The sequence below is a fragment of the Monodelphis domestica genome, chromosome 1, assembly GCF_027887165.1.
Source record: "Monodelphis domestica isolate mMonDom1 chromosome 1, mMonDom1.pri, whole genome shotgun sequence".
In the NCBI taxonomy this organism is placed as follows: domain Eukaryota; kingdom Metazoa; phylum Chordata; class Mammalia; order Didelphimorphia; family Didelphidae; genus Monodelphis; species Monodelphis domestica.
Window position 1 is genome coordinate 208307742 of NC_077227.1, and position 14427 is coordinate 208322168.

A 14427-nucleotide genomic window follows, 5' to 3' on the forward strand; every position below is an offset into this window, starting at 1 on the left:
AAGAATATCTCCATGACCCTATGCAAGTCTTTTGCAGTCCCATTTGTTGAAGCAAAAAAAGGGCCAGAATACAAGCCACAGAACAAGAGAAGTCAATGTAGCTTCCCTCCAGACCAATACGGTTTGCTTCCCAAGGCATATTTCCCATGGGTGACCAGGGTTTGACTAAATACATTGTGTATATAGGTTCCAATTAAGATGAGACATCAGCCTCTCTTTTGCTAGATGTACGATCTACAAATATGTTCATCAACTCTGCCTATTAAAAGCCATTCAAAATCAATAGGAATGTCAATGACTTTAAAAGTTCTAATAGCCACATGAAAGTGAATTTCTTTAAATTTATAAGCACAAAAAGAACAAAATAAGTTAAAAAGTACTTTTGAGACACTTTTGCTTTAAGAAGAAACTACAATGACAGGGAAATTAGCTCTTAATTCAACAAGCACTTATTAAGTACCCACTGTGTACTAGGTACAATACTAGTTGCTGAGGATACAAGGCAGTTTCTGACATCACAGAGCTTACATTCAAAAGTTCCCTTTTAGACATACTGAATCTAAAATACCTATAGACATACTGTTCAAAATTTCCAATATACACTTATGAGATATGGGATTGGGGCATGTAGAGAAATTAGGATTGGATACCTCTAAATTGAGGTGTCTTTTGGTTTTTTCCCTCCCCAATTTTATTATATATTTAGTAATGATCTCCACTCATTTCTCCTCCATATGAGATAGCCATTCCACCATACCTCCTCTGGGTCTACCATTTTGGCTCATTCCATTACATTTACCTCATCCTTGAGTCTTCCATCCGTACACCTCCCTTCAAAATATCCAGGCAATGATGCCATTCCCAGGGGCTATAGATGACATTTTCCCATACAAGAATCAAACAATTTGATCAGTCTTTCATTATCTTTGTATGTTTCTTATAGGTCACATTTTCTACTGAGTTCTGAGACTCCTCCCAGGAATAGTGGAAACTCCTTTGGTTCATTAGTCTTTTTTTTTTACCTTCTATAATTATGCTTATCTTTGCTGGATATGTTATTCGTGTTAAGCCCAGTTCTTTTGCTTGACAAAATGCTTTGTTGTCTGGGAATCCAACTATTTTTATAGTATCTCCTTGATCTATTTTCTAGGTCAGTCTTTTGGTGATAAGATGTTGCATATTCTCTTCTATTATTTCATTTTTTTGATTTTGCTTTATTATTTCTTGCTTTGGAAAATCTTTAGTTTCCCCTTGTCCAAATCAATTTAATAGATTATTTTCTTCATTGAGTTTTTGGACCTCTTTTTCCATTTGGGTGATCTTTCTTTTATAATTTTCTTATCTTGCTCTTTTTTCCCCCACCTAATTTTTCCTTAACCTCACTCATGTGGTTTTTGGGATCTTTTTAAAGCTCTTCCAAAAGATCTTTTTTTGGGGTTGTGATCATTTATTGCATTTCTTTGCTGTTTTTGAAGCAGGTATTTTTACTTCACTGTCCTCTGAGTTTGTGCCGAGGTCTTCTCTGTACCCATAATAGTTATCAATAATTGAGTTCTTTTCCCTTTGCTTGCTAATTTTTTATTTTTTTAAAATTTTAGAGGCCAGGCCAACAGATGTAATTATTGGCTTTTTGCTGGAGGCTTTTTGCTGTGAGCTTCTGGATTCCAGTGGTGTCCTCCAGAATTCAAGCTCCAGGGCTCAGCAAATAAGGTGAGGTTGCTGTTTATTGATTCCTTTTTGTTTGCTCTATTCCTGCCCCTAGGAACTGGGCCAGTGGGACTGAGGCCAGGGAATTCAGAAACAGTCCTCACTAGTGGTCCCAGGCTGTTCAGCTTCACTCCCTATTTCTGTTTTTGCCACTTTCAGCATTGATTTTATTATTTTTGGTTTTGTGGGGGTATTAGGAGGTTGAGGAAGCTTTATACCCTACTCCACCATCTTCCCACAATGAATCTGGTTGAGGTGTCTTTTGCATAAAAATAATTGAACCCTTGAGAACTGATAAGGCCATCAAGAGAGAATGTGGAGAGAGAGGGGGCATAGGACAAGAGTCTGGGAAGACACGCAGAATTTGTGAGCATGACATAGATGAAGAAGGAGCAAAGGAGATTGAGAAGGAGCAGTTAAGACAGGGAAGAGAAGAACTCAAGAGAAAGAGAACAGTGCCACAAAAACATACTGATGACAAAGTATCTAGGAGAAGGTGATGAAGACCATCAAATGCTGAAGAAGTATAAAGAGTGAGGAAGGACTAGAAGACTTTGTAAGTAACAAGTCATTAATGACTTTGAAGAGGGCAACTTCAGTTAAATAATAAAGTCAGAAATAAAGAGACTTTAAAAGAAAGTGAAAGGAGAGGAGGAGGCAACAAGTAGAGATGTTTTTTTCAAGTTTCACTGAAGTGAAAATATAAGATGAAAATAGGGAATAATAATATAGTAGCTAGCATTACACAATACTTTAAGGTTTGCAAAGCTTTGCATATATGTTACTTCATTTGATTGATAACTAATGGAGATGGGGGTCTAATGAGGGATTTTTTTTTTAAAGAATGAGATAGATACAGTTATTACTGTGGGTAGCAATAACCAGTAGAGAGTGGAGGATAGATGAGCAATCTTTACCTGGAGGGGAAAGGATCAATGGCCCAAGTAAAGGGTCTTATCATCAAAGACTGAAAGAGGTAGTGGGGATGATGTCAGGAATAAAAGGAAAGGGGACAGAATATGAAAAGAATGGGAGAAAAAATTGCTTTTTCTTTTAGCTTGCCATAAATTTGGGCCTTTCAAAAAATATTTTGGGGAGCTATTAACAGGAGCTATCTCTAAATATAGCTCTCACAAATGGTCAAGAGAGAAAAGTGACCTCCAGTGAAGTCATCCTAAAATCATATAATCAGATATGCAAACAAGCACTAATATACTTGCCAAATCACTTAAAGCACTGGGTCACCAAGTCATCACTGCACTGTGAGCTACACCAAGATGCAAACAAAGAAAAGTGATTTCAAAACACTAATGGCAAAATTTGTCACTCCCTTTTTTCTCTTTTTACCTTTGTGAAAGACCAGATTGGCAATGGTTTGAGGGCAGTATATAGTTTTTTTTTAAACCCTCTACATTAATAAAAACAGAGATGAGAGTCAAAACCTTGATCTAGCATTCCTGAGGAATAAGTCAGACCTAAATAAAAAATTTGAAGTCCAAACACGAGACTCAAGAGAATCCTAAAAAGGTAACTCAAAAAGAGAAAATTTAAGGGACTCATTAAGGTAAAAATGTTTGTATTTATACATGGAATGAAGATATCTATAATTCTCAAAAATTACTCTTCATAGTAGAGCAGATAGAAGGAATATACTTAGCAAGAGAGTGGGGAAGTAAACTGATTATGATGATATGATGTGTATGTAAATATAAATATGAATTATTTATGTATGTATGATATGATAGTATGTATATGATATGTAAAAAATCAAGGAGTAAAAAAGGAGACTACACTGAGAAAAGGGAAGGGAGAGACAGAATAGGGTAAATTATATAAAGAGGTGTGAAAAATCATTATGGGGAGGGAAGGATAAGGGTGGTGATGGGCAATGCTTAAACTTTACTCTCATTGTAACTGGCTCAGAGATGGAAAAACAAATATACTCATTAGGGTAATTCTTACCCTACAGAGAAGTAGAAGGGAAATAAAACAAGGGAAGGGGGAGATAAATGAAGGGAGGGTGATGGGGGTGATAAAAAGCAAAACTCTAGGTATTGAGTGATAATACATGTATAACCCAGTGGAATTGCAGAAACCAGTACAAGAATTAACTCAATGAAATATGTAAATTGTTAAGAAAAGAAAAAAAGGTACACTAAAGTCAGTCTTGAATGACTGCAATGACTTCACTTCAAAAAAAGATGAGGAAATATAAGCAATCTTCAGGTCTGTACTATTTGCATTTGTGACCAGAAAAGCAGAAAGCCCAATTGATTATCAGCAGTAAGAGATAGCAGAGGGAGAGACAGAGAGAAGTCCTATGATGCCCTGCAGGGTATAGGGTGTGTAAAACATAATCTTAAGGGATTTATTATAATCTATCTGGGATCAGTCTAATGCACATTAAAAAAAGAGAGAATATGAGATCCCAGATGAGTAAATACTGAGTTTTATGTTTCTCACTATGCCATTAGATTTCATGGAATGATGATAGAATTTTTGAGCTGAACAGACCTCAGAGATTCAGGGAAAGTTTTAGCAAATGGAAACTGAGCTGAGTTTGTAGGATGTAGACAGGTCCCTATGCTACATTCCCTTCTCTTCTATACTCTGTCCTGGTGACTATATCAGCTCCCAAGGGTTCAGTTATCATCTCTAAACAAAAGACATATTGATTAGATATCCAAAGAGTCTAAGGAAGGCATCTATCCCAGTGCAAGAATCTTTTTTCTAAAGATTTAAGGAAGGCATGAGTTAAGAGTCACAAAGGATAAAAGGTGTAAGGGCAAGTTGCAAAGGTAAAGATGGAACATTGAAAGAAGAAATGATTGACAGCAAAGACCGTTCATAGCAGAGGATGCTGGGAAAGAAGAACGGACTTAGGGGAGCTCCAAGAAGAATTCTAGGCTTTTGAGTGGGGATCTCGAGGAGGCAGGAAGCATCTTCCTTGCTGGAGATCTTGTCAAGAGTCGACCGAGGATTACCTTGTGACTAGCCCTGAGACTATTCCTACAAAGCATTTCAGCAACATTGTACCTCTGAGAACATCTAACCAGTGTGTCAAGTCTCTTCGAACCCAAGAGGGTCATCTGCCTGAGAGCCTGACTCTCTCCCCTTAGCCTTTTGCACCTGCTCTGATTATTCCTTGGCCCTAGTAGTATTATATTAGGAGTGAAAAATAGTGGGAAGGGGAGGAAAAACTATCTTGACAGCTGCCAGATGGATCTCTGGGATTAGGAATCAGGGGCTCTGATTTCCATAACCCAACTCCCCATCTTTCCTCATACTCATTATCTATTAAATAATATAACTCATAGTCAGATATATTTCAAGTGGCTTATTCAAAGAGCGAAAGGAAAGCATCTCGTTGTGGCTATAGATCAGCCATAACCGAATGCAGATCAAGTCCCCTCCCTCGCTGAGTTAGAGGCCTTGGGGGAGGCTTATGCTTTTGACCATCTCCTGGAGGGGAATTTGGGGGTCCCCCTTATATCCCCTGATAGGGGAGACTTTTCTCAATATTCCCATCACCCTCTCATAGCAGGGGAACCCCAATTTCCTGAGTAGCATCCCTTGGCAGTGCTACCCAGGAGGAGTGAGTGAAGAGAGAGATTAGGAGCCACTCCATCTAGGCTTCTACCATTCAACACCTCATCTCCTCCACAATAAGTTCCTCTAGACCATCATTTACTATCCTCAAAGTAACACCAATGTCTGTTCATAAATAATCCTTACAGAGGTCACTGAAGAGTTGCAATGTGCACGAAGGGAAGAAGTACCCACATGGAAGAGCCCATATGCACTGAGATATGAAAGCTAAATTAAATTGAATCAATATTTGCTGACCCTACAGTACTCACAAATACAATGTACCACAAAAAAGAGAGGAAATCTTACTCCACCTACCTGAAATAGACATTTAAGTCAACAGCAATTGCAGAGCTGGAGTAGCTGGTAATCACAATCACATCTAGCTGCTGGGACACTTTCAGAGTGGAAAATGAAGACACGTGGGCTGGCTGCTCCTCATCACATACATCAGCTTGGTGAAGGATTAGATTCACATGGGCAAGGTACATGCCATCTACAGCATTAAAAATGTCTTTGGTTCTGAGTCAAAGATAATATCTGCTTTAAATCTAATTAACCATCCAAAAATTAAGACTGAATGAAGCTATAGAGAGGCTGAGATTTTGTTCTCCAAAGTGATATTCATTGATGTTAGCAGAAAAAATGTGTAAACTGAGACAGAGATCAGGATGGTGACATGAAGATGGGAATTAGTAAGAAATCTGATATATTTGTGACATTTTCCAGTAATGGTCAACTACCTAATAATAATGAAGCTAACCTGTCATTTTGTAGCACTTTTTTGAAATCAGTGTAGGCAGGGGCAGCTAGACGGCTCAGTAGATGGAGCCAGGCCTGGATATGGGAGGTCCTAGATTCAAATCTGATCTCAGAAACTTCCTAGTTGTATAACCCTGAACAAGTCACTTAATTCCAAATGACTAGTCCTTCCTGCTCTTTTCTCTTGGAACTGATACTTAGTATAGATTCTAAGATAGACAGTAAGGGTTTAAAAAAATATCAGTTTGGTTATAAATAAGTGTAACTAAAGCATAAAAAACATTTCCAGGATTCAGAAAAATTCATCACAAATTTAGTTAGGCAGAGATGATACCATGTTTCTGTAATTTCAACATATTTTGCTAGAGCCTATGGATCTACTGTAGAGGGCACTTTCATGATACTATCACAAAAGCTTGCTATTTCCATTAACAAGGATACAGACCCAGCCAGAACTATCCAAAACAAAAAGAAACCCTCTGCAAAGCTGTGAATCAGTTATCCTTTCCAAAGCCTGTGGAGGTAAGGCCAGAGTGAAGCAGCTCAGGATTTTGATCTCAGCATCTCTTCCAGGAAATTCGATGTGTAAAACAATACATTGGTTGATGAGCAGCAATGATGAAGTTTTTTCAAAGGACAGAATTCTCAGACATGATAAGGAAGAAATTCCTGAAAAATAGGAAGGTATCAATTCAAGTTCAATTTCTAAGTTTGGTAACATTTTGATTTTGTGAAAAACAAAAACCAAAAAAACCCAAAAAACAACCTAAACAAATTTCCTAAAAATTCTACTTGGGGCAGGAGTTTGATTTAGATTTCACTCAAGACAATTAAATATTTTCATTCATTATTTCAACTTGACAGAGTGAACTGAGTGTTGGTCTTTCAGTCAGGAACTTAAGTTTGAACCCTTCCTTAGATGCTTGCTAGCTATATGACCCTGGGTAAGTCACCTAACCTCCCTCAGCCTCAGGATTGTCAATCTGCAAAATGAGGGTAATAATAATAGCACTTACCTCATTGGCTTGTTTTGAGGACCAAATGAGATACGTAAAGTGCTTTGTAAAATTTTTAAATGTCATTCATGTAAATGTTTGCTACTATCTTACTGGTGTTCATGTATTTGGCCACTATTATTATTATTATGTCATTCAGTGGTCATGAATTTGAAGAAGAGAAAACAGGGAAAGACAAAGCACTCTTCCCCCTTTCTTATGACTAGAATGGTAGCAGCACGGCAGCAGGAGACTATTCACCCCTGCAACAATACACAAGCAATCACAGTACTACAGAATTTATTTTTAAGTTGGAAATAACTTGAGGGAACAGGAGGTGCAAATGTATTATTATTACCTTTAAACACTTATCTTCCAGTTGTCTTCACTTATTAGTATTTCTTTTTTTAAACCTTTGCCTTCTGCTGTAGAATTGACACTAAATGGGCAGCTAGATGGCTCAGTGGATAGAGAATCAGGCCTGGTGGTGGGAGGTCCTAGATTCAAAACTGATCCCCGACACTTCCTAGCTATATAACTCTAGACAAGTAAGTCACTTAAGCCCCATCGCCTAGCCCTTACTGTTCTTCTGCCTTGGAACTGATAATTTAGTATCAATTCTAAGACAGAAGGAAAAGGTTTTAAAAAAAAAAAGGCAGACAAGCCTCTCCCATGGTCCCACTCTTACTCCTTGATAGCAAGAACCATTGATAATTGTGAAGTATAAAATGTTATGGTTATGCATTGATATAGATTCAGTACATACTTACTAATACTTTTGTCTTCAATTAGCTTTTTTAAGGTCTCCCCATTGCAGCTACACAATGTGACTATATCACATTTTCCATCCTTCATCTTGAACTCATGGATACACAGTTCATTACTCTCACTGAGGGTCAGAAATTTAGGCTTGTTTGTTGGTGAGTCACTGGTGTGGGAATTCTCCCATACAAAGCTAAAGAAAACAACAGCAATGTTATGTTTTATTCATTGAATCTGTAAAAGCAGTGCAAAGAGAAGGGTTGAGGAAAAGAGGAAGAAGTTGTCAATCACAGAAAATAACTTCCTACTTTAAAATTCCACTACCTACCTTTGAGAGAGAAGATAATTAAAGAATGTGAAACCTAGCAATGTCTCCATCCAAAACAAATCTAGAAGGGTAGGTGGGTGGGTCAGTGGATACAGAACCAGACCAAGAGATCGAAGGAAATGGATTCAAATTTGACTTCAGAAACTTCCTAATTGTGTGATCCTGGGCAAGTCACTTAACCTTCACTGCCTAGCCCTTACTGCTCTTCTGCCTTGAACCAATACACAATACTGATTATAAGACTGAAGGTAAAAGTTTTTTAAAAAACCATAATAATAAAAAGTTCCAACATTTGAAAACAATAAAATGATGAGTATGGCATATTGATAAAAACCATCTTCAATGCCATATAACATGTTCCCCAAAACATGGCATGAATGTTGATTGTATTCAGACTTATAAAATTCTTAATTGCTGCTTTGCCATTAAAAATAACTTTTTGGATATTTAACAGTTTTATATGACTATGTCATCTCCATGAAAGTCTTTCTCCCTGAGCTCACAATCTCTGGCAAGCCCTACTAAGTTAGAAAGGCTTAAAGAATGATCCTGTGAGAAAATCTTTGGTTTATACATCTTGGATGATGATTTTTTTTGCTTACAAGAACTTATATCAATTGGATTTTTAAAATATAGATGGGGGGAGGCGCAGCTGGGTGGCTCACTGGATTGAGAACCAGAAGGTCCTAGGTTCAAATCTGGCCTCAGATACTTCCTAGCTGTGTGACCTTAGGCAAGTCACTTGACCCCATTGCCTAGCCCTTACCACTCTTCTGCCTTGGAACCAATGTACAGTATTGATTCCAAGACGGAAGGTAAGGGTTATTATTAAAAATAATAAAGTATAGATAAGTCACAATCTAGGTAGGTGGAAACAATACCAGCTAAAGCTGTGTGTATAGAATGAAAACTGATAGAGCCAGAGCCAGAGCCTTTAAGGGACAGAGCCTTAAAATATTTGTTGCTACACCAGGATGAATGGTTCACTATTTATGTCTTTTTCATAATTCCATTCCATTCCTTCTATAAGTCTTCTCTAGTCCTTCTACTCTAAGAGAGTATTTTCTCCTATAGTGCTATATTTATAAAAGGGATCTTGCTTCCTAGTTATTTCCCTTTCAGTTGGTTAAGGATTATATCTTCAGGGGTTTTTTTTGTTTGTTTGTTTTTGTATCACTGAAAAAGCAGTGTTGAGTACAAAAATAAATTTTTGTTGAAGTAAAAAATGAAAGAAATTTGGACCATAAACTAGATTTCCCTCAGTAGAATCAGGAATAAGGTAATAAATCAGAAAGCAATTTCAAAGGAAAGACTGGAAGGTCTTCAAGACTCCATGCACAACTGTGAATGAACTGTCTAGTAGTAATTAAAAGGGAAAAGGAACAAGATGATCATGAAAGAAAATATATTTTGGCATTTAAGGATGGAAACTGGCTAATATGGAGAATGGTTGTGGTTAGAAATCAAATGGCTGCTTAGATAGTTTTAACATGATTGAAAATCATATAGGAGAGAGCCCTGCTTCTGGAGTGAAAGGTTCAATATTCCCTCAATAGACTATAAACTTCTTGAAGGCAGGGCCCATTTTACTATCTGTAGCTCCAACACTTGAGTAGTGCTTAGACCGCAGATGTTTAATCTACGCTTAGAAAAAGAAATTAAATCTGTGCTTCCCAGTAAACCCTCTCTGGGCTTCTTGCAATGATTCGCAAGGAGGAAGAGCAACAATCCCTGCAACCAAAAAACAAAACCAAAAACGTTTCCACTCGAACCCCCACTGCGCCCCGCCCCAAGGGGACAAGATTAATGATGGGGTTAGTGAGGTGAAAAGTGTGTGTGTGCGCGTGGAGGAATAGGGAGGGCGCCTAAGATGGACTCTCCTTCACCACGAATGTTCCCGGCATTCAATAAGCATTTATTAAGCGCCTACTGTGTAAGGATCCCTGTCCTCAAGCACCTTCCATTCTATCTAGCCTGGTGGAAACCTCGAGTCAAAGTATCCCTTAGTTTTCGTGAGGGGCCTCTGGGCCGGGGGTCAGGAGGAGGGAACCCGGGAGACGGGTCCGGGGTCCCCACACTTACTGCCGGAAGGGGCCTGCAAGGCTGCAGCCTTTCCCGCTGCGGCTGCCAGGAGCCAGTGACAGCAGCTGGAGGCTGCCCGCGACCGTGAGGCTGCCCAGCACTTCTTGTTCCCGGTGCAACTGGGCCAAGGGCCCGAGCCTTGCTCTGGCCTCGGGGGGAACTGGCACCAACAAGATAGGCAGCACCCGCTCCATAGCTTGGGCCGGCGGAACGCCGCGGTGGGATGCACTTCCGGCCCCCTCTTGCGCCGCCATCTTGCTAAAGGAACTCCCTTTTCATTCTCTCAGCCAGCAGTCTAGCATGCCTTCCCGGAAACTGGGCCGCCAGCCTTGCCAAATGGAGCGTGCGCAATAGTACTCTCGGCGCCATTTTTGACCCACCCGCTCCCCCACTTCCTCCGGTTCCTCGCCTCCCCACCCTCCTCCCTTCACCACTGTCATTTTCCTAGTCTGGTGGCAGGGGCGGAACAGGGCTTGAGGCGCCCAATTGAGGAAGCCCTTGCATCCCGGCAGTTCCTGACGGATTTTTGCTAGGCGGGTGGAAGCCAGGCGCCGTACACCTAGAGCAAGTGATCTTAAACGAATTCAAATCCTGTTTGGGACACTTACTGGCTGAGCAACTTGCTTCAGTCTCCTAGCCTCAGTTTCTTAATTTGAAGAATGGGCAGAATAAGAGCACTTAACTCATCTACTGGTGTTCTGATCAAATCAGCTAGCACTTCAAGCTCTTTTATCATTCTTGGCAGAAAAGACTACATATAAAGGAACTGAGCTTTGTGTGCTGGTGCTGTAGTTCCTGCACTTGACGCCTGGAGCAGAAGGGTTACAAATGATATCTAAATTTGTTGTTGGGAGAGAGGGAACCAATTTTATACTCTAGATTAGAGAACAGGAGTTCTTAACTTTTTTTAAGCCTAAAAATCTCAGGAATGTTTCTAAAAGAATAAAATGCATAGAATTATAGAAGAAAACAATTATAAAGATGTGATTTTTTTGCAAGTTCATGGGGGAGGTGGCCCTCTACTCTACACTCCCACCAATCTAAGTATAGACTCCCTAGATAAGAAGCCCTGGTGTAGAAGGTGAAAAAACAGGTTACCAATCGCGATCCAAGACCGATACTGAAATATTAGAGAGCAATGGAAATACGGAACTGGGCTTCCCTAATATTTGGGTAGTAGCAGAGCTGAGATTTGAGTTTAGGTCCTTCAATTACAATTAATTTAATTAAGATTATTTCCGGCTAGGTTGAGCCCAGGTACTTTGTGAAATAAGGGGCTTAGAGTTACTTACAGCTCCAAAACCCGTGATAGAAAAAGAAATTACACAGAAATTTTTAATGGCTCAGCTGAATTACTTTGAATTTTTACCAGGTGCTTGATTTTGCTTCTCTTATCTAATGCTAACTTCATGGACTTTTCTAATCTCTAACCTCCCAACTCAGTTCCTCTCTAGTCTCCAGTACTGACCATTTTCTGCCAAAATCATCAATGATAGACCAACATTTGCTATTAAGTAATGTGAATAGATATGATTGTAAATAGTTCAAAGGTATAGCAGAAACATGTCTTTAACAAATGTTGAATATAAAGTGGAAGCAGAATCATGTATTTGAAGAGATTTGTCAGCAAATTGAAGGAGGAAGGAAAAGTAAACAAAGCAAATAGAATAAAAGACAAAGGTTACCCAGATAAGTCAGGTCAAAGTGCTTTAGTTGGATAATGTAGATATTCAAATGAGCAAGGAGGAGAAAAAGAAAGAAAATGGCTCTCCTGTAATTTTTATTGTAGTTTCAAGGTAAATGTAATATATGTGTATATATGTGTGTGTACATTTATGAGTGTATATACATTATACATATGTGTAATATCTATGTCATATCATTCATTCCTCAATAGGCTTCAATACAGTTGATTAAATAGAATTAGTGTAAATATATGAAGTCTGTATTCTAACATTCAATCCCTCCTAAGAGAATATTAACAATGTAATGGGATATCTTTTTATTTTTAAATTTTCTTTCCATGGTTACATGATTCTTGTTTTCCTTCCCTCTACCTTCCCAGAGTCGACAAGTAATTTCACTGGGTTATTCATATATTATTACTCAAATTCCACTTCCATATTATTTATTTTATAATAATCTCTTAAAACCAAAACCCCAAATCATATACCCATATAAACAAGTGATAAATCATGTTTTCTTCTGCATTTCTACTTAATGGGATATCTAGTCTAGATTCCTATTATCCTCTCCAAAGCAACTCCCTGGCATCTTCCATGTGAAGGTTACATATAATATGCTAGGTAAGCTGTAGGGGGTCTTAGATGAGAGAGACTCCCATTACACTAAATGTGAATTAAGTTTTTCTACCAGGTAAATGAAGGTATAGACTTCACCTTCATTTACCACCATGACCTCTGAAGAATTAAAATTATAGGTGACCAGAAGACAATGAAGAGATAAGAAGCAGGTGTCAGGCTACAGCATATTAAAAATAATAAGCTGAGTGGTCATATTAAAGGAATTTTATCTAAGAAATATATTGTTGAGAAAAGTGGGTGGTCAATTCTGTAACAAAAGCAAAAGATAAAATAGATGGATGGCTAAACACTTCACTGGTTCCTGAGGACTGTTTATAAGACATGAAGGAAAGGCCTTGAGACCACTCTTTGCACAGACTTTAAGTTCAGAATTATACAAGATGAAGTATAAATGAGATGCAGGATTCATACTAAATGAAGCCACAATCATCAGAGTTAAAAAGAAGGAAGACTCTTTAAATTAATAGAGGCAGTTAAGTGGTGGAGTGGATAGAGTCCTAGAATAGAGTGAAAAAGACTAGAGTTCAATTGTGGCCTTAGACACTAGGCAACCTCTTTCTGCCTCAGTTTCCTCATCAGTAAAAAGAGAATAATAATAGCACCTACCTCCTTGGATTAGTAGCTATTGTAAAAAAGTATTTGGGAAACTGTAAATTACTAGGTAAATGCTAACTATTCTTATTTTAAACACTTGCCTTCTGTCTTAGAATCAATTTCAAGGGCTAGGCAATTGGGGTTAAGTGACTTGCCCAGAGTCACACAACTAGGAAGTATCCGAGGCCAGATTTGAATCTTGGTTCTTCTGACCCCTGGCCTGGTTTGCTATCAATGAACTACCTACCTGCCCCTTGATATTTTTTAACCCTTACTTTGTTTCTTAAAACCAATAGTATATATTGGTTTCAAGGCTGAAGAATGGAAACGGCTAGGCAATGAGAGTTAAGTGACTTGCCCAGGGTCACACAGCTAGGAGGTATCTCCAGTTCTAACTCTCACTCCAGTTCTAACTACTGAGACCCTAGGTGCCTGCCCCAGCTAGCTATTATTATTATTATTGATAAAATATATTCTTCTATTCTCTTGTTTATAAGAAAAAAATAACTCCAAACACATTAAGACCTTATGACCTATGGCATTTGTTCGACCATTTTACTCGTTTCATGGTTGTAATAAAGGAAATGAAGTCTCTCTGAATGAAAGAAGGCCTGTAATTAGAAAGAAGGTAAAAGACAGAAAAATACTTTACTCTGGAATCTGGCAGGACACATACTATTTCTGCTCTGTTGAGAGAAACCCCTTTATATATTATAATATTCTCATTCATTTAAGAAAAAGATCCACTTTATTTAGCTCTAGTAAAGATGCTTAGCAGAAGGAAAAGGAAGAAGCTATTTTTGGAAATATGGGGAGGGTAAAATGTGACCTTTATTATAGCTTTCAAAAAGCAAGGTTTTAGTACCCACTTATTTCAGTTTTACATGCATTTTAATGTAATCAAGTACTACCCTGCCCTTCCTTTCTGAAGGTTCTAGATTTCTGAACTTATTTGGAGCAGGGTAAAGAAAATGGGGTCTCCATTGCATCCACTGAGGAAAATCAAAATAGCTTTCATACAACTGCCAAGGGCGCAGCTCCTTTAAAGAATTTTCCCTTCTTGTACTTCAACCCTAACAGACTGGTATGTAGATGAGCAGGATAATTTTCTCAAACAAGTCAGCTCAGTACCCATGGGGGCATATCTGAAAAACAAACAAAACAAAACTCCAGCTGTATACAGTCTTTAGTCCACTAACTCAAATTCTGGAACAACCATTAGTATCCTAAGCACAGTTTGTAGAAACTTCTCATAAGGTTAAATTTCTAGGAGGCAAAACTTTTC

The 14427-nt window shown here is 38.4% G+C and overlaps 2 protein-coding genes across 4 annotated transcripts in view; both read right to left on the reverse strand.

Annotated features, from left to right (window-relative positions):
* SPG11 (SPG11 vesicle trafficking associated, spatacsin) overlaps positions 1-10842 on the reverse strand; it is an 86046-nt gene extending 75204 nt beyond the window's left edge. Inside the window, exons 1-4 of the mRNA XM_001366626.5 lie at positions 10225-10842; positions 7823-8007; positions 6499-6726; positions 5614-5809 (exon numbers count right to left, since the gene is read on the reverse strand). Coding sequence (XP_001366663.1) covers positions 5614-5809; positions 6499-6726; positions 7823-8007; positions 10225-10478 — 863 coding nt within the window. The 5' untranslated portion in view covers positions 10479-10842. The remainder of the gene's footprint in view (positions 1-5613; positions 5810-6498; positions 6727-7822; positions 8008-10224) is intronic.
* Positions 10843-11982: 1140 nt separating this feature from the next.
* The window catches only part of PATL2 (PAT1 homolog 2), a 105182-nt gene continuing 102737 nt past the window's right edge, over positions 11983-14427 (reverse strand). For all 3 annotated transcript variants that reach the window (XM_056810381.1, XM_007472463.2, XM_007472468.3), the window contains one exon: positions 11983-14287. In XM_056810381.1, coding sequence (XP_056666359.1) covers positions 14185-14287 — 103 coding nt within the window. In that variant the 3' untranslated portion in view covers positions 11983-14184. The remainder of the gene's footprint in view (positions 14288-14427) is intronic.